Below are 27,177 nucleotides of genomic sequence, written 5' to 3' on the forward strand. Positions count from 1 at the left end.
ATATCTAATTTCCAAAAATTTCAAAAGAATTTTCTCTTCAACATAGTGGATGTCAATCTCAATATGTTTTGTCTGCATGAAAATTAGGATTGCAAGCTAAAGAAACTAACTTAAATTATCAGACCACATAATTGATCTGTAACCTTGATTCTTTGACAACTCTATTAACCAACTTAGTTGAATACTAATATTAGCTAATGCTTTATATTCTCCTTCAATGCTTGACACAGCCATAATTAGTTGCTTCTTTGAACTCCGTGAAACTAGATTTGGACCAAAAAAGACACAATTTCCATTAGATGATATTCAGTAATCTAAGGCAACTTTCCCAATCATTATTAGCAAATCCATGAATGACTAACTTCTTGCAATTAAGAATGTTTTAGTGCAAACCATAGAAGATTGTACCTTTTAAATATCTCAACAATTTCTTACAAGCCTCTCATTGAATAGTTTTTGTAGAATGCACAAATTGTAATTGTCAAGTATTGCAAAGCATGAGCAATACTTTGATATTCCTTAGGCTAACTCAATACATCACCATCGTGACAAGATAATATGTTTTCTAAATTCATAAGCATAGAGCAGCTCTATGCACTTTTCATCTTTATTATATGTAGCAAATCTTTTATGTATATAAATTGAGACAAGATAATTACATAGCAACTAAGGTTATTTGAACCTTTATTCTAAAGAAATATTGCAACTCATCAAGATATGTCAGAGAAAATTTTTTATTCAAATTATGAGTAAGATCTGAAAAATGCTTTGCACCTGAACCAATAATGATTATATCATCAACATAAACTAACAACATAATGTGCACTTCAAGAGTTCTCTAAGTAAACAAGGAAGAATTAGTAAGTAAATTTGTAAAACTTCATTGAAGCAAAGAATTTTTCCATTTATAAACCATGCTTAAGGGATTTGTTTCAATCTAGAAAGAGCTTTGTTTAACTTGCAAATGTGTTGTGGAAAGATTAGACGAATATAGCCTTTAGGTTGCACCATAAACACATCTTCTTGTGAACCTTCATTAAGAAATGCATTATTAAAGTTAATCTGCTTCATTAGCTAGTTATAAGCCAAGCCTAAAGCAAAAATTTCTCAAACAGTAGTAAGCTTTGCCACTAAACTAAAAGGATCAAGGAAGTCAAAACCAAGTTTTGAATGAAAGCTTTGTGGAACAAATCTAGCTTTGTATCTTTAAATTGATCCATTTGCATTATATTTAATTCTATAGACCCATTTATTACCTCCAACATTCATATTGGTTGAATAAGGCATAAGTGACCAAGTGTTGTTTTTCCTAACGCCTCACATTCAATGTACATTGTAGACTTCCATTGATAGATTTTGATTAGCACATTTTACTGCTTTAGGTTTAGTATCACTTGGTTGTGAATTTTTGTAGTGCTCAGTAAGTAAAGTTGTATACTTTGAAGGCTTAGCAACTGTATAACCTTTGTTCTTAGATGATTGCTATTGTGTAAACAATACTTTGGCTTTAGAAATGCCACTTTTATATCTTGTTTGCATAGAATTAGTTTTTGTAGAATAGAGCAAATTAATATGCAATTCAATCGCTAGTATTGAAACAATGGTAGAGTGGCTATTAGTTGTCGTTTTAACATTTGAATTATCAGTAATGTTAAACTCTTTAGCATTAACTGAAGGAAAAGTAAATATCTGAGAAAAATTCATTATGTCATTTTGATCATTAAATTGAGAAATTAAATGTGAATGTAAAACTGTTGGTATTTTGTAAATGAAAAGTTTTTAAAATAAGCTTTTAAATTTGGAGTTATAGATTTTTTAATGAATTGTCAGTTATGGGTTTTTAATTTATCAATTTTTGGTTTTTTTAATTTGGTTGTTTCAAGTTTTAAAGGCAATGATTAAATGTCTATTTTAATAAGTCTTTTGTAAACCCTATGCTTTGAGCCTATATATAGTTTTTATTGCTTTAGTGTTGGATACCTACGTAAAAAGACGATAAAACATTTTCAAGAATTCTCATTTAGTTTTATAGTCATCTATGTGATAGAGGAAAAATACATATCAAGTCCAAAGTAGGGAGTTTGAAGGTGCATAATTTCAAAAATTTAGATGATCTATTGTATCTTGGGAACCAAATGCTACAGTAATACTAGTATTGTATGGGATGAATTTATCTTAAGGACACTTTAGTACACAGGCCACAGATTCAAATGGTCATCTGTGTAGTATTTCTAATATTTACTATGTTCCTACATATATGATATTTGTACTTTTGTTTTATTAAATTTTATTATTGTGTTATGATTTTGATTTTTATTATAAATATTTGTAATAAAAATAATATTTTATGTGTTCATTCAATTTTTAACTTTACATATGTAATGTTATTTTTCTACAAACTTAAGGCAAAATTACCACAAAACAGATGAATAGATAAAAATATTTTATTTTAATTTTTTCCGTGTATGTATTTTTGCATTGTTCCAAATTTTTTTTTTATCATTATGGTTATGCTTTATTATTATTATTATTATTATTATTATTTTGTTCTTTTGCTTTTTTTTTTCTACTACATAAATTGGGTTTGTTTTAGATTTAGCATATTTATATGAAAACACATAAAAAATTATATTAATCTTGTAATTGATTAAATTTATCATTACATATATTTTTAATACTTTTATTGTTTTGAGTGAACGTGCTTCGCATGTTGCTTACGCATAGTCTATATACTTATATAAATAACATATGCTTCTACAATAATTTGTTAGTGGTAAGACAAATCAATTAATCATACAGATTAATAAATAACAAGTATAATAGCACCATTAAACTCATAATCTATACACAACCATGGAATTGTATCTTAGTATATAAGAAAACAGATCAATAACCTTCCAAATGCAATTATTGAGTCATCAAATTCTCAGAATCCTTTAACATGCAAAACAGAGAACATAAACAATGCCTAATGGGTATACTCATCTCTAACCTTTTCTCCTTCAGGTTTTCACTAAATATATACCATAGATGCCTTAAGCTCCAATATCTTTATTGGATGTATCATACTAATTAACCGATGACTTATTCCCTAATATATATATATACATATATATACATATATATATATAGAAGATAATTAAAAATAATAACAATAATAATACATAATATATATAATGAATATGGTAATATAACAATAAAAAAGGGGAATAAAGCAACTAGGCTTTAGAAAGAACAGGTCCTTCAGTCTAATTGTAACAGCCCAGACCACCCGCATGAGATATTGTCCGCTTTAGGCCAGCCCACACGGTTTTAAAAGGCCTCTCAAGGGAAAGGTATTCATACCCTCTTATAAGGCATGCTTCGTTCTCTTTTTCAACCAATGTGGGATCTCACAATCCACCCCCCTTGGGGCCCAGTGTCCTTGCTGGCACACCGATCCGGATACCGGCTTTGATATCAACTGTAACAGTTCAGACCACCCGCATGAGATATTTTTCGCTTTAGACCCAGCCCGCACGGTTTTAAAAGGCATCTCAAGGGAAAAGTATCCACACCCTCTTATAAGGCATGTTTCATTCCCCTTTCCAACTGATGTGGGATCTCACACCTATAAACCAACTCAAGTATTACAGATAATGTATGCCCAAGGACCTTATTGCAAAAGTTAGTAAACAAGTCAATTCCATTACTAGCATAAACAAGTATTGTAAGTGAGTTACATGATTATGGTTAGTCCATATAATATATCTAATAGGCTCCCACTTAGACTGCATAATCATTTCATACAATAATAGATTCACTTACTACAAAATCTCTCAAAATAACATACCATTTCATCTAAATATGTAGCATGCCAACAGGACACAACAATATATCATACTAGGTAGTGGAGGTTCTCCTAAAAAATCTTTCAAAACTAGATACTATTTCACTTGAACACTTTACATGCCATAAACTCAGTCTAAATAATAGAGATTTACCTTACCACATGCAATCCCCTAACACAGGATACAATTTCATTTAAGCGCATTGTGCATTGATAGGATACAACAAAATACTCATCAACATACACATACATAAATTAAATGTCTCAAAATAAGTGTGCTAGCACAAGAAGCAATAATATGTGTAATAAACATCTCAATATATATAATAGTGATCCACTCAAATATGTATTGCTCATAAGGTAATACTCAATCATATACAACATACAACATGGACATTATTGCAATTACAAAACTCCCACTGAATCATAGCAGTCTTAACTACTCCACAATTCCATATGGGATACATGCTCCTTAAACAAGTTATATGCTAGCCTTTATTAGTGCATTTACCACTGTGTTGTAACATGTATGCACAAAATAAAATGAAAGTTTCAACAAAATGATAGAACTATGAAATTATCACAAAATAACATTACAGTCCATATAACAAAAGTGCACCCAAAAACATATATCATTGTCTAAAAAAAAAATGCCACATGTTCTTCCTCCACAATCAATGAAGGTGTAATTGGTTGTCCAAGACTAATTCATAAAAACAGCTCCTATTGTCATGATAAATAACATTCCCAGTATTGAACTTTTAATCATCTATACAGCCATCATAATCAATTCACAAATTCCCATTACATCTAAGTGGTGCACTTATCTCAAAATATATAAGGTTATTCCATAATACACATAACCGGGTTTATTCGAACATTTAGTATAGCACACTCACAACATAAACAATTGCCCTAATGGTTCTAAAGGAATCTTTTCTGGAAATTGGAAAAAAAAGTTTATCTATAACCAATTCTCTCTTTCTAACTAAACTCTGGAAACTAATCTAGCCTTATGCATCTCCATTTGATCATTGGAGTGTCCCTTCATCTTATACATTTATTTGCATCAAAATATCATTGCTACCTTTATGTAGTTCATCCAAATCTTACATAGCATTTGATGCATGGATGTCATATCATTGTCTATTGCATCTAACCAAAAAGTTAGACACTGAATTGCTTATGGCTTCCTTGTAAGTGACTAGATTTAACTCATCACTTATATCAAAATTATGTTCCTGCAAATAAATCTTATATTCATAACATATAATAGATCTTCAAACCCTCTATGACTTTCTCAAAGAGCACAAATTAGCAATAGCTGCAACAAAAAATCTTATTATATCTCAATGGGTTAAATCTTGATTGACTACTAATTTCACAACTATCGGATCAATATTATCTCTGGCAGGAACAACAATAGTGGAAATGAATACGATTTACTCTTTGAATTCAAACACTTTTGGACCATTGCTTTCACAAAAGTTGAAAAATTCTCAGAATATACAACTTTATCTAACTTAACAAATTCTAGTGGTATGAGAGGGATAATAAAATGTGGAACCTCTGGATCCTTTACAATAACCAACAAAATAACTATTAGAGGTTTTAGGATCCAAAATCTTAACTTGAGAATTATAAATCACAATCTTAGCTTCACAATCTTATATAAGATAAAAATGATAAATTAAAATTTACCAATACACACCATACTATATGCACAATGTGCAGTTCCTCCTCTCAACTGTGTCATTTGCTGAGAAGAGTGCTAGACATTATACGCTACACATCAATGCCACATTCATACAAATAAATTATGAATGGCACTTGATTCTGTCCAATCTCGTCATATCAACCATAATATTCATCACCATTTTCAAACCCTATATTCTTCAACATCTTATTCATTTAAAGTTCAATGTTTACCTTGAACGCTTTAGATGCATCCAAAGCATCAAACTTCTGACTAATAATTTAATTTCAATATATCCATAACAAAACCATAACAAGAGAAGTCATCAATATATATAATAAAACACATATAGCCTCCCAAAACAGGTGATGAAATCAAAGCCATCATCATTATCATAACATAAAGAATTATTACTAATTCTGGAACATATAGGTGAAACTACAGGAGTAACAATAGTGAGACAAGAGAATTTAACACAAGCAATAGCTAATAAGACAAGTTACCAAAAAGCTATATAAAGTCTCATAATGGCCAATCTCAATTAGTTTAATATTTCAAGTCATCTCCTGTTAAACCATCAACTTTCAATAGTTGATCAAACTATGATAAAAGTTACATCATCCAATAAAGATTTTTTTCCTTTCACCTACTAATGACAATCCATATTTGTGCAAATGAGACTGGGCATAAAATTGTTGTTCTTATTTAGCTTCAGATCTTATCTTTTCTTTGTAGCAATCCTCTTAAATTTGTCCTTTTGACTGATCATATAGCAAAAGACTTAAATATGTTTAGTTTGATGTCATCCTTTTTCTTAAAGAAAATGGCAGTTAACTTATGCAAAACATGTCCAAACCTCGTAGTATGTTCATACTTGACACAATATTATCAAAAGAAGTGGAAGGCTCCTCATTATAGTGAAATGATACTCTTCACCAATGTCCTTATTAAGGTCCATGAGCTTGTTATAAAAAGGATGAAAGTTTCAAGATAAGCTTCTTCGCATCACTAACTCCATCATACACAATAAAGTTCAATAAATTGAAACAGTGTTGTTCTCATTTTATCAAACTTGATAAATTTCTTATTAAACTCATTCATGAGCTTGTTCACAGTATCCATTTTTAGAATATTTGAAAATTTTAGAATCATCCATTTGATTCTCCATGACCATCATATAGCACTTATACAGGTACTTCAAGTCCTTATACAACATTTAACCTCAACAATACTATTAATTATTTGGTATCTTCAGTGGATCAATTTCTAAAGCTAAATCTAGCTTTATGAGAGTCAAAATCATTATCAGAATCTTATGCATCTAATAATTAATTCAATCTAACTAAGTCATGCATTTATAGGAGAGAAATAGATGTACTCCTAGCTGTAGAAATAGCAAAAAAATTGGAATGCATTCCATCACAAGGACTATGCAAGTGTTATCTTTGCAGCCCCTTTAATCATATCAAATTACTTAATATCGCTAGGGTCCTTGTAGCACAAAGGATACCCATACATGGGCCAGGGATAGTCAACTAAGTCACTATAATCAAATGCATTGAATTAAGTCACCGGTAGTTTAACTCAAAACTGCAATTCATGGTATTCAATCAACTTCCACTGCTATTCTAAGCATCCTACCAAGTAATTAAACCATTGATAAAGTAGCTTAGTCACCAATATGAACCCTGGTTTGTAAGTGAATAGAATAATTACATTAGTAATTTCATGAAATAGGTAAGCTAAGTCTTGCAATGGACAAGCACTTGGACATCCTACCCATTATGTCAACTCTATGTTTACACCCATAAATTGGACAAATTAAGTTTCACAATAGGCAAGTGCTTAACATTGCATTTAATATATCAATTTTTATGTCGTTGGCAATTTCATGATATTGACAAAATAAGCTTCATTATAGGTGAGCACTCATAATTCCACAACATTATACCAACTAGGTACTAAGCCTCATGACAATTGATGATTTGGACAAACTAAATCTTGTGACAGGTAAGTACTTAATCTCTCTATACCACTATTTTAAGCATGGCACAAAGCCTTTCAATCGGCAATTTAACCCAAAAACATTTAATTTATGACCATGGGCATTTTTATTTAAATAAATTTGGAATATGATTTTGTGAATATTTTGCCGACGGAAACCATTATATTTTTACCATTTTAATGCTCCCAATGACAACCATCATTTTGCATCAATGTTCTATAGTATAAAACCACAATTACAATATCTTTATCTTCCATTTTACTACAAAATTAAATCAATAATATTAAACTAAATTAATAAATATATAAAAATACGAAATAATACTAAACAAACATATTAACTGTCTAAAAAAAACCGATTATTTATTTTTGGGCCAAATAACATTTTCCTACTGGCGGAAAACTGACAGATTGACGGAACATTGCGGAAGTTCATCTTTTTCGCCAATTTTTCTATGCTTTTACTGGTTTTTGTGATTTTTCAGTTCTATACAATTTTTTCCCTATTGTGACACCATATGTTACCTAACTTTAAACTCAAATACAATACAAGAATAACAAAGTAGTTGGACAATTTCATATCATTTCGCACCAATGTTTCATCTAATAAGAAAAAAGAAGAAATTTTTTATCTGAGTTTAGCTTTAAAAGTGAGAAAATACAAGAAAAAGAGAATGGGAGCAGATAAGATATCAAGGAGAACAAGCTCACTAGTGAGAATGATTTTTTTTTTTTTTTTTTTTTTTAAGGTGAACGGGTGTTTATCTAGCGAGTAGGAAAAAGGAAAGGGTAAGAGAAAAATATTTTGTAAGTTTCAATTTAGTTAAGAATATTTTTGTCCATAATTGGCTAGTTTTTTAAAAAAATAAAAATTTTTCTTTTTTCAAATTTTGATTTATAGGATGTCTATTTTTCAAAAAAACCCAAATTTATATCCACTGTTTTGCACTTTCTTAAACCCAAGCTAAATTAGATAAAATTTTTATTTTTTATTTTTGGTAAAATATGGACTAATTTTTTGAAACACGTACTAGATTTTTCTAAAAAAATAATCATTAAAATTTCAACTTGAAATGTAATAATAATAATAATACTGTCAAACACTTAAAAATAAAAGATAAAAAAATTCTTCCAAAAATAAATATTTTTAAAATATGTTAGAAAATTTAGATTTTTTTTTTTTTTTTTTTGGTTTGTGTTCTGAATGTGCTTGAAAGCTAAGTGAGAACTAATGCTATAGATAGATTAAAAAAAAAAAGTTAATATTTTTCTACATTAAAAATAAGATAAACTATTTAAAATGAAAATAAAATGGTTGTTTTGAGAAAATATAATAACAATGAAGCTTTTTTTTTTTTTTCTTTTTGTCAGATTTATCATTGCTGTTATACATATACTATTTTTTATTTTATTAAAGTTTATTTATTGAAAATGATAAATTACTAATAGATTTACAATTTCAAACGGTTACACTTAATTAATATTTTTTATTTTTTTTAAAGAAAAATATAAGTTTTTTTTTTTTTTTTTTTTTTTTTTTTTTTTTTTTTTTTTTTTTTTTTCGAAATTTCTATTGGTATCGACATATTATGCTTCTATAAAATTGGATCTTGATATTTTTGGTATACCGACATTCTAGAAAATTGGATCCTGATATTTTTTGTATAACGACATTCTTTTCCATGGGGCATGTGATTGGGACACCTAGGAGAGAGTTTTGCTATCACCATGGTCTCTAAAACAGTTCGTGTTGAAGGTGGTGAAGAACTTTATTTAACGAATACCTACTTGTGGCTTCAATGAAATCAAGAATTGTGACCTAATGAATAACTACAATTGTCCATGCCACTTTGACCGATCTACAAAGCGTACCTAAAAACCATCAGGAGAGGCACCAAATCTGCTGCTAAATGGCTAAAATTAATGGACTTATATATATATAATAATAACAAAAGCGATTAAAGAAAATATTACAAGTGGACATGATCAGAAATAATTGCATTCTGAACTCTGAAGTACAAAAACAAATTATCACCAAAAAGTAAAAAAGAACAAAAACAAATGAAGTATAATTAGCGGCCTTCAATCATCGACATTGTGGCTTCATTTATGGAGGATTTCACATCAGTTTGTGGTTTAAGGTTGTATTTCAATGCGCTTTGGAAATAAAACAAAGGTTCCTTGGGTTTGGGACGATCTGTTTCATTGCTTAGCATGAACACTACCTCTTGCATTGTTGGTCTATCCATAGGATGGTCCTGTGCACAAAGAAGGCCAACATCTATGCATCTCACTACTTCAGGTGACGAATATGAGTCGGCCAATATTTCATCCATTAAATCCAATGCCCTGCATTCACTCCATAGATGCCATGCCTAATATAGTCCTCATATATCAGAATGAAGTTCAAATAGATACAGGTAATATATTAAGATTGGTGAGTAAATGTGAACTCACATAAGCTATTAGGCTTAGCAGTTGATCATGATAGTGGAAGTTGTTATTCTTCTTGCCGCTAACTATCTCTAACAGCAACACTCCAAAGCTATACACGTCAGATTTCTCAGACAATATTCCACCCATTGCATACTCTGGAGACATATAGCCACTGCATTAGATTATTGGAACACGTTACTTAGTAGATATTGATTTCCATTAGTTTTCAGAATTCTCATTACAGTATCTACATGCTGTGGCTAACAACACATTGTAATAATGGCATTTATAAGTAATATTTCTTGGCAGCTTGACTATGCTAAAGTCATAAAACTGGAACTTTATCAAAATTTTTAGCCCCACAAGAAGCTTTCTAAAATCTATTACAATTGAACATATAGCAGAATAACTTAGGGGAGTATTTACAGAGTATTTTCATTCATAGGATATTCATATGGACAAAGAACCGGTGATTCATGAACAATATATCACTGGCCAGGCAAGAATATGTAAACTATATGCTGAAGTTGGACTTAAACCTGAAAATCATGTTGAGAATCATACTTTCTAATCATAGTTCTCCTGCAGAAGTGAAAATTCCATTGCACAGGCTAAAAGTAGAACAACTAGAATTTCCATTGCAGGAGAATTTGTAAGCATAATATATGATCATGAGGAAATTAATTGTAACTGCTAACATTGACGCACCTATTACAACAACATTATGTTTTATTTTATTTAATTATTTTTTTTGGTAATTTCAACAATATTATGCTTGATAATGCACAAATGATTTATATTTAGAAAACAGAAGCAGTTGGTATATGTTAGAGAAGGAAGGATGCTTACAGTGTTCCCACAACCCTATGAGTATTAGCTAAATCTAACGTCCCTTGAAAAATACGTGCCAGTCCAAAATCTGATATTTTAGGATTTAAGTTCTCATCCAAGAGAATATTGCTGGCCTTCAAATCTCTATGTATTACCCTTAGATATGAATCATGATGGAGATATAGAAGACCTTTAGCAACACCAAGAATAATGTTGAAGCGCTTAGACCAATTAAGCTCTGATCTTCTCCTGGAATCTGAAAAATAACATCAAATTTGAAAATAGTGTTCTTTTCTATTCTTATGCATTTAGGAGTAGAAGATAGACAATGAGCACAAATTTCCATTTGATATATTAGGCATATCGACAGAATTATTTGAGCAGCAGTATATGACAATGACCACCAAATGGGATATGAAATAGATGGATTAAGGAGGAACCAAAAGGACCTATCCATGTATGTAGGACACTTCATACGACAACTAACTGTAAATCAAGCTTCTTGCAATTGGACACTGTAAATGTATTCTGAGGTCTACTGCCTGATATGTTACTCCATGAAACTCAACACATATCTAGAGAGATTTATTCTTCTTTACTCTAATACTGGAATTTTGAATTGTTTTCCATAGTAGCTGGCTTGAGATTAGTGGCTAGCAAATGTAGCTAGGCATGGGAGTTTCTGTGTTGGTCAAGTACACATATAGTTGGCAGGATGTAATTTAAGAACCTTTGGACGGCAGTTCAAACCTTCATTTCTTCTAAAACTCTATCGTGGCCTAATTCATTTGATGAATCAAATAGACTATCAATCTAACATTGGCAGACAAGATAGATTAGAATGAAAGAGTAGTGTTACAGATTATGGTTCGTCAAACCAACCAAAGAGAAACATATCCAAGCTCTTATTTGGCATGAACTCGTAAATTAGTAACTTCTCTTCTTTGTATATGCAGCAACCAATGAGTCTAACAAGATTTCTGTGCTGGAGTTTTGAGATCAAAATCATCTCATTCTTGAACTCTTTTGCACCTTGTCCTGAGTTACTAGAGAGCCTTTTAACTGCTATCTCCTTCCCACCATGTAGTTTCCCCTGCAAATAAGTAGCCAAAACTTAAATTTGCCAAGATCGATGCATGCTATCACCCGTGCCCCCAAGACAGAGGATCTCCTATTCTAATAAATTGTAAAATGTGTGCTATTGTCATAGAAGTAAGCGCTGTTTCTATTGGACAAAATAAAATAAAATCACCTTATAAACAGGACCGAATCCTCCTTGCCCAAGTTTATTTGACATGCTGAAGTCATTTGTTGCCACTAATATGTCATCAAAGTCAAAAAAAGCATGTTCAGATGGATCATACGGTTCTGCACTTTCAAGTGTGTCCCTTGAAATGTCGCTCATATCTATTAAGTCAATGTGCTCTCTGGTATCCATAATATTTCCTGCTTTTTGAGTTTTAGAAATCAGATTTAAATGCAGTTTAGAAAATAAAATAAAAAGATTACCAGTAGGTATATAAAAAAATCAGGTAACTTGATGCATAAGTACTGCAGTAGAGATTAAAAATAAATATGTGCTAAGTGAGTCCACGTTTTCCATATCTGTTTAAGTTTATTTAGTATTACCCTGTTTGAATGCTCAAAGGATAAAAGAATTCAGTTCTCATCTCATCATAAAAAATCATAAATATAAATAACAGTAATCCGAAATATCAATAAGATTAATAGAGTTATGTCCATGGAAAGCCCAGATGCATATATACTTTTTCTTTTTCTATAATTCACAAACTAAGTGTTTTGAATTGTTTGGTCAACCAATGGGAAAGGCATTTGGCACTAAAATTGTTCCCTAGGAGAATATTATATTAAATCAACACGACAGACACCCTAACAGAGATAGTAAAAGCAGCACAACATTCTAGCAACGAAAGGAATGAGAGCTTATGTACTTACTCTTCTGGTCAGTTTTCCACCTGTACCAAAAGAAAAATATGGCTCCTAATATGAAACTTGAACCGATTACTGTAAGGCTAATGATAACCTTCTCCATTTGCTTTCTCCCAACTGAACCATTAAATGAGCATAACACAAAAATAGGTGGATCAAACAAAAACAAACAGTGCTGTGCAAACACAAAAGCCAAATAATATTCAGGGAAAAGGCTTCATTCTCACCTAGTTCTGAATATGCAAGACGAAGAAAAAGATCTTCCCCATCAAAGGAAAACTCCTGAATGTCAATAAGGTCTTTTGACCACACCAAACACCCTATGCTGTTAACAAATGCATAAGCTAGGCATGAACAATTACTCTGGCACCATGCATGGCATTCGTCAGCATAATCAACCTGCACATATTCATAAAAATCAGGAAGTTTCACCATACTCTTCTTCCAAAACCCATCTTCCTTTCCTCCAGAGGAAGCTGAGCTACTGATGTTTTTCTTACAAAGTAATTCAGTTTTCCTTAGACACCCTCCAGTCCAGTTTCCTTCACTCCACTCCTCACGTGATTTTGGTTTAAACCCTTTCAAACAATTACAAATAGGAGATTCAGATGTTTTGCACACTGCAAAATGTCCGCACACCCCATATGCATCACATGAACTGTTTGGTGCCTCCCACGAGTTCCACCTAGCATATGATTCATTGTATTTCATCAGGTTTACAATCTTTAGAACTCCTTCTGATGAAATGAACATATTTAAGTTTATAGAGCTGTTGAATGAATTAAAATAGTAACTAGTTGTTCCCTTCTCAATATCTTCTTCAAGTTTAAATGTACTTAGATATGATGAACCCATTTCGGGTATCCCAACAAACTTTGACTTATCCCATGGCCCACTTCTCCAGTGAGGAGTTGATCCATTAATCCAAATAAAGGCTTCTGGAGGTGTCTGTGGTGCAATTCCAACAATGAAGTTTCCAAGAGATGGATCAGTTTCACTTTTCCAAGATGTCAACACAGATGTCTCACCAGTTTTAGTATTAAAACCTAGTTTTACTTTGGGTAATAACGTATCACCAGGATGATCAAAGCTCTGCCACAAAATTTCCTCTGATATGTGGTCTTTCTTGAGAATGAAGTTTCCATTATCTAAAAGCATTGCAACTGAAGAATTTGATGGAACAAGAATATCAGTTGTCCAGAAAGACTTCTTCTTTCCATCCACAAGATTTAGATTTCCATTGCTGCCAATTGTCAGACTTGCAGAAGAGTCTGTGACTGCAAGGGGATTCTCTCTGTTGGCGACCCATACAACTATCCGTGGTGAGATTTGCTTGTACCAAATACCCACATATCGATTTCCAGAGTTATTAGGACTGAAGAATCCTAACTCGAAAGTTTGGTTTGGGGAGATCAAAGTTTGTTCTTCAGATAACACTTGGGATGAAGTTATATTATAAATTGCATAGCAACGATTCATTTGAAACAAGTAGAATAATAGACACACAGAAAACTGAAATACGATGCAAAATGTGTGTTTTGCCCCCATTGGCCAATAGTATTCAACCAAAAATAGGCGCCCTTTCGATTATATTTATACGATTCTTTTGATATTTGCAAGGAAATTTTCTAATTGTAGCACAAAGCTTTGAACTATATATAGAAGTCGAAGAGCATACCAGATGGAACTGAATGTGGAAGAAAAACCTTAAACGACTGCCAATTTACTGCGCTAAGGCACTTTGCATGAAGCTTGCAACTATGGAAGTCAAAGAGCATAACAGAGAACTGAATATGGAAGAACAGCCTAAACAGACTTCCATCCTAGTCTTAGGTGCTTTGCATCAAGTCCACTTGTCATGCTAGACCAAAATATAGTTGTTAATGGTTTCATTTTCCCGTACTGTTTACTCAATCCTATGGTTGGTGGTTTTGTGCCAGCTTCATCATGTTAGTCAAAGCGTAGAAAAGTATGAAAATGTAAACCCTTGGTAATATGTGAGGGTAGTTTCCGAGAAACTATGTGGACCACCATGCCATCTGTTTCAGTTGGACCCAGCCGCCAAACTTGTGCATCTACAACCAACAGAAAGAGAGAGATAAACAAAAAAAGGATGTATCTCACTCCTGTCCCTCTTAAGTTGTCATGCCTCGACCTCAATTTCTTATTTAATATTATTCGATTAACTAAAAAACAAAAAAAAAAAACATTAGAAAGGTTGAACAGGAACAATTGTCTTTTCAAGAACAGAGACAAAATTAATTTGACTAAGTATCCCATCACCATCACTATATATTATATAAACGTTTGAGTTTCTAAAGTAAACACCCATAACCAGATACAAAGAAATTTAAATAAATCCCACCATTGCCTCAGTTATTTGTAATTTTATAAATTTTCATTTAGATTACTCCATGAGTTTTGCATACAATATAACCTCAACTCCTCTCTCTACCAATTAAAAAAAAAAAAAAAAAAAGGGAAAAAAAAGAAGATAGAATTCTGGACCCATGCTTGCTCTAAATCAATTAGATATTGTTCAAGTATGCAAGAAGACGAAAATTGGATAGACTCATAGCACATGGAACGAAACCAATAGGTACCAATGTTAGAAATTTTATGGATCTAAATATACATAATAAATTCCATAAATCATAAATTACTAACCTCCAAACGCAGCCATTGATAAATTAGATCTTTAATCCTGCAAAATAGAAATAACGTAAAGTAGTGCTTATGGACACACTACTCTCAAACCACTCTCAGATTTCTGAAAACCCTAATATCAAAATACCGTATGGCATATGTTTGTTTGCTTGCCCTAGACCTTTAAATAGTCTCTGCAAGTCAGACTTATCCATTAATTTTGACACACATAAAAATAATAATAATTTGATAATATAATTATACTAGGAAAAATATGGATAAGTCAATAGGCTTATAAAGAGAGTTGGTCCTCCAGTCCAATGGGCCAACTGGAGTCTTATAGAGAGTGTGTGACCAAGGGCCCTACTACAAAATAATAAAATAAGCCAGTCCCATTAATGGCATAAATAGACCCTGTAAGTGAGTAATTGATTATGCCAAGTCCACAAATATTAATTTAATTCAACATTCTCCCACTTGGACTACATAATCATCATCATATAAAATCCAAACTCACTTACTATAGAATCTCCCGAACCATAATGCCATTTCATCCAAATATATAGTATACCGATAGGGCACAACAATATACTAGACTAGGCAGTAGAGATTCTCTCAGTAAATCTCCCAAAACATTATACCATTTCAACCGAGTACTTTGCATGCCATAAACTCAGTCTAGGTAATAGAGATTTACCTAACCATGTGCAATCCCCCAACACACAAAACCATTTCATTCAAGCACATTGCGTATCGACATGATACAACAATATACCCAAACTAGGTAGTAGGGATTCACTATGGCACCTGTGGATCAACATACACATATACATAGACTAATAGTCTCAACAGGCCTGTAAATATAAGGAGCAATAATATGTGTAATAAATCATCTCATAAATAAATAATGATCCACATACATCAATGTATTAAAATATTCAAAGAAATAAATAATACTCAACATGGATATTACTACAGAAAACATAACAAACTCCCACTGACCCACAGCAGTCTCAACTGCCTAACAATCCCATACGGGACACATGCTCCTCAAATATGCCTATCGGTAAAGCCTTGGTCAGTGGATCTGCTACCATGCTATAAGTCGGCGTGTGAACAACAGTAATGAGGCCCTCTTCAACTTTCTCCTTTACCACAAAATATTTCACATCAATGTACTTCGCACCAGGAGTACCTTTTAAATTATTGGAGAAAGACACCGCTGCAGTATTATCACAATACATCATAATAGGCCTCTCAATGGAGTCAACCACTCCTAAATCACGGATAAAATTCCGTAGCCAAACTGCATGATGGGTAGCCTCATAACACGCCACATATTCTACCTTCATAGTCAAGGATGCTGTTACTGACTGCTTGGCACTCCGCCAAGACATAGCACCTCCTGCCATGATAAATATATAACCAGTGGTAGATTTATTATCATCCACATAAGCTTTATAGTCTGCATCACTATAACCCACTACTTCAAGAGATTTGGTGCGACGATATGTCAACATATAATCTTTAGTACCCTGAAGATACCTAAAGACCTTCTTAACTGCTTGGTAATAAATAGGACCAGGATTGCTCATAAATCTACCAAGCACACCCACAGTAAAAGCTATATCAGGCCGTGTACATACTTGAGCATACATCAAACTACCTACTGCTGAAGAATAGCGAACATTCTTCATTGCCATCCTTTCTCTATCATTCTTGGGACACTGATCTTTAGAAAACTTTTCACCTTTCGTAACCGGTACACTTCCAGGAGAACAATTATGCATATCAAATCTCTTAAGAATTCTATTAATATAAGCTCTTTGAGACAATTGCACTACATAATTAGTCTTATCTCGAACAATCTTGATACCCAAAACAAAAGAAGCATCTCCAAGATCTTTCATATCAAAATGGTTGCACAACATCTGCTTTGTCTCAGCCAACAGGTCAGTGTCATTAGTAGCCAAAAGTATGTCATCAACATACAGACCAGAAATATAAAACTGCTCCCACTGACCTTCATATATATGCATCTATCAACAATATTCTCCTTAAAGCCATTTTGGGTGACAACCTCATCAAACTTAAGATACCATTGTCTTGAAGCTTGCTTAAGACCATAAATAGATTTCTTAAGCTTACAAACCAAATTACCATTCCCCGTTTGTTGAAAACCAACTGGTTGAACCATATATACATTCTCATATAAATCACCATTCAGAAAAGCAGTTCTGACATCCATCTGATGCAACTCCAGGTCATAATGCGCCACAATCGCCATAATGATTCTAAAAGAATCCTTTGTGGATACAGGAGAGAAAGTCTCTGTATAATCAATTCCTTCCTTCTGGCTAAACCCTTTAGCTACAAGTCTAGCCTTATACCTCTCCACTTGACCATTGGAGTCCTTTTTAGTCTTAAAAACCCATTTGCATCCTATAGACTTGCTACTCTCTGATAACTCAATCAAATCCCAAACACCATTTGATGCCATGGATTTCATTTCATCTTCCATTGCATCCAACAAAAATTTGAGTTTGAACTGCTTATGGCCTCCTCATAAGTTACTGGATCTGAATCACACTTATGTCAAACTCATGCTCCTGCAAGTAAACCTCATAGTCATCAGGAATAGCTGATCTCCTAGTCCTTTGTGAACTCCTCAAAAGCACATCAGCTTCTACAATAGCTGGAATATCCTGCTCCTCAACAATGAGTTCATTCTGATCAACTACTGGTTCATCAACTACTGGATCAACTATATCTCTATCAGGAACAACTATACTGGGAATGTATATATTTTCTTCTCTAAATAAAGACTCCATTGGACCATTACTATCATCAAATCCAAAATCATCTTCAAAATAAACACCTCTATCTGATTCCACAATTCTGGTGGTGTGAGGTGGACAAAAAAAATCTGGAACCCCTAGATCCTATACAATAGCCAACAAAATATCCACTAATGGTTTTAGGATCCAACTTCTTAACTTGGGGATTATAAATCCTTACTTCAGCTTTGCAATCCCATATTCGAAAATGGTGCAAATTAGGCTTTCTCCCTTACCACAACTCAAAAGGAGTCTTAGGAACAGATTTAGTTGGAACTTGATTCAAAATATAAGCAGCCGTCCCTAAAGCCTCTTCCCACAAATAATCTGGCAACCTAGAATTTGCCAACATAGACCGCACCATATCCAACAAAGTCCTATTCCTTCTCTCAGCTATGCGATTTTGCTGAGGTGTACCAGGCATCGTATATTGCGCATCAATGCCACACTCACGCAAATAAACAGTAAAAGGCCCTGGGTTCCTTCCAGTCTCATCATATCTACCATAAAACTCACCACCTCTATCAGACCTTACAACTTTTATCTTCTTATTCTTTTGAAGCTCCATCTTTACCTTAAACTCTTTAAAGGCAACTAAAGAATCTGACTTCTCACGAATAAGCTCAACATGTCCATAACGAGAGTAATCGTCAATGAAGGTAATAAAATATCTATAACCACCCAAAGCAGTTGGTGTAAAAGGTCCACATATGTCAGTGTGGATTAACTCCAAAACATCTCCACATCTAGCTATCTTATCTTTTCTAACCTTAGAAGTTAATTTTCCTTTCACACATTCAACACAAGTCGATAGATCGGAGAAATCAAGATTAGGAAGTATTCCATTCTTTACTAACCTTTCCATTTTGTGCCTAGAAATATGTCCCAAACGGTTATGCCACAACATTAAGGAATTATCATTAACTCTTGGACGTTTAGAAGCAACAATCATTAAAATATTATCTTTCTTCTCTTGCTTTCCCTTTAAATTTCAACACTCTATCTTCTTGTGTCCAACTTTATTGCACCTTCCATTGAAGTACTATTTTATTTCTCCTATCTGATAAGCATCATCATACTAAGTATTATTTAAAAGGTCCAAATAATAATACTTCTTATTCATATCAAACTTGATAAATTTCTTTTCTATCTTTTCAAGAAGTTCCTTTGCAGTCTCCACTTTTTTTTTTCTTTTTTTTTTGAAATACTTGCATAAATTGATTCATCCATATGATTCTCCATCATCATCATGTAGCACTTATTAAAATGCTTCCAATCCTCATAAAGTTTCCTAATTACTGCACTACTATCATTAGTTGGTATCTTGGGTGAATCTATCTCCAAAGGCAAATCTAACTTCATAAATGTCAAATTCATAACCAAGGCCTTTTTTTTTTTTTTTTTTTAACTTCTGATAATTTATCACATCCAATTTCATCATGACAGTTATAGGCAGAACATTCGGGGTGCTACTAACTTTGAAAATAGTAAACATAACAAAGCATTTAATATATATAAAACAACAACTATTTTCCAGCCCCTTAACATAAACCATAAAATATCAATATCGCTAGGGTCTTTGTAGCATTAAAGATACCCTTACGCGGGCCAGGGACAGTCAACCAAATAACCACAATCAAATGCATTGAACTGAATCACCGACAGGGCAACTCAGAACCTGCAATACATGGCATTTAATTAACTTCCACTGCCATTCCAGGCGTCATACTAAGCAACTAAAACTACCGACAGGGTAGCCTAGTTACCCGTATAGACCCTGGTTAATAAGTGGGAGAAAAATAACATATGGGCAATTTCATGAAATAGGCAAATATAAAACATCACATCTACTATGCCAACATACATTATATTGGTATACATAATGCAGACAAAATAAGTCTCACGACAGGTGAGTACTTAAAATTCCACACTACTATACCAACTAGGCACAAAGCCTCTGTAGGGAAAGCTAACACAATCCAATTTTCCAAATATAGATATTTAATTTGATTCAATAAATTTAGAATAAAATAATTAAACAAATAAACAAATGAACTAATTACCAATAAACAAATAAATAAATAAAGAAATAACATTTTTTTTAAAATAATAATAAAACAATAGATGAATAAATAATCAACAATAAATAAATGATAAAATGATATAAAGATATATCAAATAAAATAAAATAAAGGTTTTTTTTTAATTATTAACAATAAACAATAGATAAATAAATAAATCATCAACAAATAAAAAAAAAAACAAAACAAAACAAATAAATTTTTTTTTTTTTAAAATTTTGGGTTGCTGACGTCAGCATTCTTCTTCCTTCAGCCGGGCCAAGAACGACCCGGTTTCCTGGTTAACGGGTCACATGACCCGGTTGACAAACCCGCCTGTAAAATACCATTCCGGCCACCGTTTTATACAATACCGGCGCCATTCTTCTCCTTTCGGTATGGGCAACAATTTTAAAGTATCAATTTGACTAAAGGAGAGCTTAAAACAAACACCCAAACTTAAGATTATAATCGGCCAAAACTCAAAAATAAACAACCGTGTAATCACAAGAAATTCCAAAAAATTTTGAGCAAAATAGATGCCTTTTGATTCCTCTCCTCTTGAGAAAGTTTTGCCCCATATCAATTTGGCTCAAAACGCAGAAAAATAAACACCCAACACAAGAGTTGTTTCGGCCACGGTTTCTCCAATTTTTATTTATTTATTTTATTATTATTATTATTATTATTATTTTTTAAGGCTTTTCAGGTTCAATTCGAGTTTTTAAACAATACAAAACACATCAAAAAACAATTTTCTACCATGCCCAGGTCTTAATTCGAACTAAAACAAGGTTTATATACTTTGCACAAATTTGATTCAAAACCCGATTACCTCTAGTTTCGCATCACAATTTCTTCTTTTTTTTTTTTTTTTGTTGTTTTACAAATAACAATCAGGCATGTATTATGTTTCTTCACACATCAAGATCATAGCTTTACAGATCCATGCACGCAGAAAGAAAAATAAAACAAAATAAAATAAAGAATATATATTTGAATCCCACATATCATTCAATGGGCATATACAGTTCAATTCGATCATCATAGATACAACGAAGACTAATCTCAATGAAATTTATTATGCATATTAACCATGCTCTGATACCAATTGTTAGAAATTTTATGGATCTAAATATACATAATAAATTCCATAAATCATAAATTACTAACCTCCAAACGCAGCCATTGATAATTAGATCTTTAATCCTGCAAAATAGAAACAACGTAAAGTAGTGCTTATGGACACACTTCTCTCAAACCACTCTCAGATTTCTGAAAACCCTAATATCAAAATACCATATGACATATGTTTGTTTGCTTGCCCTAGACCTTTAAATAGTCTCTGCAAGTCAGACTTATCCATTAATTTTGACACACATAAAAATAATAATAATTTGATAATATAATTATACTAGGAAAAATATGGATAAGTCAATGGGCTTATAAAGAGAGTTGGTCCTCCAGTCCAATGGGCCAACTGGAGTCTTATAGAGAGTGTGTGACCAAGGGCCCTACTACAAAATAATAAAATAAGTCAGTCCCATTAATGGCATAAATAGGCCCTGTAAGTGAGTAATTGATTATGCCAAGTCCATAAATATTAATTTAATTCAACAACCAAGGCATCATTGCTGGTGAAGAAAGTATGATGGATGGGAGGACGATGGAGACAAGAAGTCACAGAGGAAGACTGGGATTGGATGGAGAGGTTCAGATAGTTGAATGTGGCGTGCAAGTTATAAGTGCACTATGGGATTGCTATTTATTTTTTCTTTTCTTTTTTTTTGTTACCACGTTAAAAATATCGATAGAATTTTTATTTTAAAAAAAAACTGTAATAGTTTTATTTAACTCTTCGAAATGATGTGCTAAAAAATAAAATGTATACGAACTAACCGATTTTTTTTTATTTTTTTTCGTTCCAAGAGAAGACTAATAGAATTTTTTTAATAAAAAAAATATAATTTTACTACTGATACATCCAAAATATAAAAATAAAAATCTTTTTATGGTATTACTAACAATTGAGAGTTAACCAGAAACTTCCTTCAGAAACAGTTTAATAGTTCATAGAAATGAGTTCGAATCGCTCATTGGATTTCCATTTTTTTTTTTTTGGGCATTACATTCCAAGAGAGTGAGAGTGTAGGTCAAAGCCTTGCACATAAGTCAGGCAGCACAATATTCTCAATATATCTATGCGGCCAACAATTCAAGTAGATTGGATCCTACAATGGATCATTCAATCAAACCTCTATATTCCCTCTACGTCATAACTTAACGAGTTTCAACAATCGATGTGGATGCTTCATTTGTTGAACAATTGTCCGTACCACTCGATGGATCAAAATCGAATTTCATCGAGTTTTGAAATAAAACAAAGGTCGCTTGGGCTTTGGACGATCTGTTTCATTGCTTAGCATGAAGACTACCTCCGCCATAGTTGGCCTGTCCATGGGGTTGTCCTGTGCACAAAGAAGACCAACATCTATGCATCTCACAACTTCTGATGATGAAAACGACTCGGCTAATGCTTCATCCATTAAATCCAATGCCCGGCTTTGACTCCAAAGCTGCCATGCCTGATATGTCTTCCACTTCTGTCAGAATCAAGTTTTGAGCAGATCAATATGACATACTAAGATAAGATGGGAGACTTGTGAACTCACATGAACTATTATGCTTAGCTGTTGTTCACCATGACGGAAGCTGTTATTCTTCATGCTGCTAACTATCTTTAGCAGCAACACTCCAAAGCTGTACACATCAGATTTCTCTGAAAATATTCCTCCCATTGCATACTCTGGAGCCATATAGCCACTGCAACAGATTATTGAAACTGTGTTAATGTTTAGTATGTGAACGTCATTTACCAGTGTTAATTACACCAACTCTAAATCTCATCCATCCGTATTTTATTATCGAAATGCAGAACTGTCAATGAAAGAGAGCAGATATTGCAGCAGAGTGTTTTTATTTATATGTTACGCATGCTATAAGATCATGTGGAAATAAAGGGTATCTGCAACACAACTGACCAACTTAGATTCAGTCTTTACGTTCACTTATTGATCATTACAGCAATAATTTGCTTGATAATACACAAATCACATTGTTCAGAACAGAAAAGATGCTTACATTGTTCCCACAATCCTATGAGTTGTAGCTAGATCTATTGTCTCATGAAAAATCCGTGCCAATCCAAAATCTGATATTTTTGGATTCATCTTCGCATCCAAGAGAATGTTGCTAGCATACTTTATTGACTCTTAACATACTTTATGACACATGAGAGCTCTCTCTTTCTAGGAGCCTACTCTACTCAATTGAGTAGCACTTTCACTCACACCAATCGAGAGCGTCCTTGGAGCTCACTTGTGTAGCTCCCATTGCATGGCAGCCCATATTCTCTCTGTATAGCTTGCCCATGTCAGCTTAACAACTTACTCAAAGCTTCTAGATTTCACCTCAAGGCTGGTGCTCCACATTGCAAGCTTGGATATTTTCATCACCAATTCCAAAGATGTACTTGCTGTCCAACCATAGATAATTCTAGAAACTCAAGTCAATGTTGATTATCCTTTATTCCCATGAGCAACTACAGGAGCTAAGCCTCCTTTGTTTGTATTTTTTTTTTTTGTTTTTTGTTTTTTGGGGTCTAATCATGAGCAATTTGTTTGGCACCATTCACTGTAGCTATCGAGGTCTATGATCTGCAAATACTCATGAAAGTCAGGAAGTTTCACCATACTGCTCTTCCAAAACCCGTCATTTTTGCATCCAAATGAAGCTGATTTACTAGTGTTTTTATCACAAAGTAATTCGGTTCGCCTAATGCACCCTCTCCAGTTTCCTTTGCTCCGTTCCTAATTTGATTTAAGCACAAAGCCTTTCAAACATTTACAAACAGGAGATTCAGATGCTTTGCATACCGCAAAAGGTCCACATGCTCTATATACGTCGCATGTACTGTTAGGTGCATTAAAAATTGAAAATCAATCTGCTTGTGTGGTCTTCTTTTTCATGAGCCCTTAAAACAACTTGTGATGAAAGGAAAAGATAATATCAGCTAATGGTGTTATATGGATCAAAAGTGAAATTAATTGTTCCCATGTCCAAATTTTCTTCGAGTTTAAATCCGCTAAGCTATGATGGATCTATTTGAGGGACACCATTGAACTAATCCATTCCAAATGAAAGCTTGTGGAGGCCTATCTCCTGAAAGTATAGCCATGAAGTCTCCAAGTGAAAGATCATTTTCGATTTTCCAGGAAGTCAACCCATTTCTCTCTTTAGTCTTAACATTAAGGAAAATATGCGCTTTGGTTAATAACGTATCACTAGGATGACCGAAGCTCTGCCACAAAAATTGTCCCGAAACATTGTCTATGAGAACGAAGCTTCCGTTGCCGAAAATCACTGTAACTGAACCATTTGATCCCGGAACAATGTCAATTGACCAGACAGACTTACCCTTTCTATCCACAAGATTCAGATTTGTGGTGGCAAGTAAAGCCACTTTCTTGAGACGGTGCAAAGTTGCTTCTTAATGAAGCACTTCACTTGGTCAAAGTAGGTGGGAGAATGTATAGATTTTTCTAGCTGTGGTTGACAAGTCAAAATTGCCAATGGAGCATTTATGACTTTCACACATAGATGGAAAATTTCCTCTTCTCTTCACTAAGACGGTAATAAGCCATTTTTATCCCTTAAGCTATTTTATTTGACCAAGGAAGTGAAATGACAGCTCGCATGAGAGTTCAATTCCAATTTAACTATTCCACCGCCTCTTTCTACCGCCCTACACACTTATATATATTTATATATGCAGCTCATTTTAGAGGATGATTGATTTCCATCTTTAGTGTGAGAAATACACATAGAAATAAAGAGAGAGAAGGAAAGTATTAGAGAGAAAATTAAGAAAGAATTTCTCCTAAATATTTGTGTCTTTCCTTTGTTAGAGAAAGTGTGTGTTTTTCTCCTATTATAAAAGAGAGGATATTGTCAATTGTGCTCTCCTTATTTTAAAGAGAAATTGTTATATTCTATTGCTATAATAAAATCCTTCTACAATTACCAATTATTTTGTGTATATTTTATTTGAATATTTTACGCACATACTTCTCATTTTCACATTTTCACTTCAGCTGCAATTATGAGTTTTATACCTCAATTTCCTAACAAGTGGTATCAGAGCCCGGTTCATAGGCATCTTCAACAATGGCAGCGAAGTACCAAATAGAAAAATTCAATGGGAATAATTTCTCATTGTGGAAAATGAGAATAAAAGGAGTTTTAAGAAAAGATAACTACTTGGCGGCAATTGGCGAAAGGCTCGTGGAGTTCCTTGATGATGACAAGTGGAACGAGATGGATGGCAATGCTATTGCTAATCTGCATCTAGCACTGGCCGATGAAGTATTGTCCAGCATGGTGGAGAAAAAAACGGCAAAAGAAATTTGGGACACTCTTACCAAATTGTACGAGTCCAAATCACTACACATTAAAATTTTTTTAAAGAAAAGGCTTTACACTCTTTGGATGATGGAGTCAACGACTGTGACATACTACATCAACACCCTCAATACTTTATTTTCATAGCTCACAGCAATGGGGCATAACATCGATATGGGTGAACGTGCTAAAATTCTACTTCAAAATCTACCTGATTCATATGATCAACTCATTGTCAACATAACCAACAACGTAGAAATTTTAGTCTTCGATTATATTACAGCTGCAGTTCTTGAAGAAGAAAGTCGGCGCAAAAGCAAAGAAGACAGATCGGGAAGCTCACAACAAGTTAAAGCTTTGACGATGACGAGAGGGAGATCAACGAAACATGGCCCCAGTGGGAGTCAAAATCAGAGTAGATTAAAATCCAGAAGTAAGAAAAATGTCAAGTGTCATTACTGTGGCAAGAAAGAACACTACAAAAGAAAGTGTTGGCATCTCAAGAAGAATGAAGAAGCCAAAAGAAAAGGTGCTAAGTCCTCAAAAGTTCAAGGTTGTGTGGCAAGTACCTCGGATGGTGTTAAAATTTTATACAGCCAAGTAACAATAGTTATTGAAGGCAGAAGAAAGTTTGCTGATGTTTGGCATATGGACTCCGGAGCAACATGGCATATGACCCCACGTAGAGAATGGTTCCACCAATATGAACCTATCTCAGGAAGATCTGTATTCATGGGAGATGATCATGCCTTGGAGATCACTGGTATTGGTACCGTTAAATTGAAGATGTATAATGGTACAGTTTGCACCATCCTAAAATTACGGCATGTGAAAGGCCTAAACAAAAGTCTATTGTCTTTAGGACAATTAGATAATAGTGGGTGCAAAATCCATATTCAAGATGGGATCATGAAAATAGTTAAAGGCGCACTTATGGTGATGAAAACGAAAAAGATAGCTGCAAACCTGTACATGGTTAAAAGAGAAACACAATAAGAAGGATAAGCATCTATAGCATTGGCAAGCTCTCCAAAAGAATCAACGATGATGTGGCACCGTAAGCTTAACCACATGTCGGAATGAGGTTTGAAGATTCTTACTGAACAAAAGCTTCTTCCAGGGCTCAAAAATGTTTCATTACCATTTTGTGAGCATTGTGTTATTAATAAGCAGCATAGATTAAAGTTTAGCAGTTCTAATGCTAGAAGCAAAGCTATCTTAGAGTTGATCCACTCCTATCTTTAGCAAGCACCAGTTATATCACTAGGAGGTGCAAGGTACTTTGTATCTTTTATTGATGATTACTCCAGGAGATGTTGGGTGTATCCAATCAAAAGGAAAGCGGATGTATTTTCAGTTTTCAAAATGTTCAAAGTGTGGATGGAACTTGAATCTGAGAAGAAGATCAAGTGTTTAAGGACAGATAAT

The 27,177-nt window shown here is 33.3% G+C and overlaps 2 protein-coding genes across 5 annotated transcripts; both read right to left on the minus strand.

The window, feature by feature from the left end:
- Nucleotides 1-9,453: 9,453 nt before the first annotated feature.
- Nucleotides 9,454-14,692, minus strand: LOC107421688 (G-type lectin S-receptor-like serine/threonine-protein kinase At1g61500). 4 transcript variants are annotated; one of them, XM_025067246.3, is made up of 7 exons: nt 12,974-14,683; nt 12,753-12,863; nt 12,049-12,245; nt 11,679-11,889; nt 10,815-11,052; nt 9,987-10,137; nt 9,454-9,904 (listed from the first exon to the last, which is right to left on the minus strand). In XM_025067246.3, exons 1-7 carry the CDS (start codon nt 14,292-14,294, stop codon nt 9,602-9,604), a joined length of 2,532 nt encoding a protein of 843 aa, XP_024923014.1. In that variant the 5' UTR covers nt 14,295-14,683; the 3' UTR covers nt 9,454-9,601. The 4 variants fall into 4 exon arrangements, 3 of the variants coding, with proteins under 3 accessions (XP_024923014.1, XP_015886462.1, XP_015886467.1); XM_016030976.4 differs by having other exon boundaries at nt 12,049-12,242; nt 12,974-14,680; XR_003053434.3 differs by having other exon boundaries at nt 9,764-9,904; nt 9,987-10,120; nt 12,974-14,692.
- A 7,957-nt stretch (nt 14,693-22,649) lies between these two features.
- LOC107421624 (G-type lectin S-receptor-like serine/threonine-protein kinase At1g61430) lies at nt 22,650-23,519 on the minus strand. The gene is made up of 3 exons (XM_048462253.2): nt 23,431-23,519; nt 22,962-23,112; nt 22,650-22,892 (listed from the first exon to the last, which is right to left on the minus strand). The coding sequence occupies exons 1-3, from the start codon at nt 23,517-23,519 to the stop codon at nt 22,650-22,652; spliced, it is 483 nt and encodes a 160-aa protein (XP_048318210.2).
- Between the last annotated feature and the right edge of the window lie 3,658 nt (nt 23,520-27,177).

The sequence above is a fragment of the Ziziphus jujuba genome, chromosome 1 (genome assembly GCF_031755915.1).
Source record: "Ziziphus jujuba cultivar Dongzao chromosome 1, ASM3175591v1".
NCBI lineage: Eukaryota > Viridiplantae > Streptophyta > Magnoliopsida > Rosales > Rhamnaceae > Ziziphus > Ziziphus jujuba.

Coding starts and splice junctions, on each gene's coding strand:
- LOC107421688 (XM_025067246.3), bottom strand. CDS start 14,294: ATGGGGGCAAAACACACATTTTGCATCGTATTTCAGTTTTCTGTGTGT. Junction 10,138..10,814: donor CATAGGGTTGTGGGAACACT/GTAAGCATCCTT, acceptor AATCTAATGCAG/TGGCTATATGTCTCCAGAGT. Junction 9,905..9,986: donor TGCTAAGCCTAATAGCTTAT/GTGAGTTCACAT, acceptor GGACTATATTAG/GCATGGCATCTATGGAGTGA.
- LOC107421624 (XM_048462253.2), bottom strand. CDS start 23,519: ATGAATCCAAAAATATCAGATTTTGGATTGGCACGGATTTTTCATGAG. Junction 23,113..23,430: donor CATAGGATTGTGGGAACAAT/GTAAGCATCTTT, acceptor AATCTGTTGCAG/TGGCTATATGGCTCCAGAGT. Junction 22,893..22,961: donor AGCTAAGCATAATAGTTCAT/GTGAGTTCACAA, acceptor TGATTCTGACAG/AAGTGGAAGACATATCAGGC.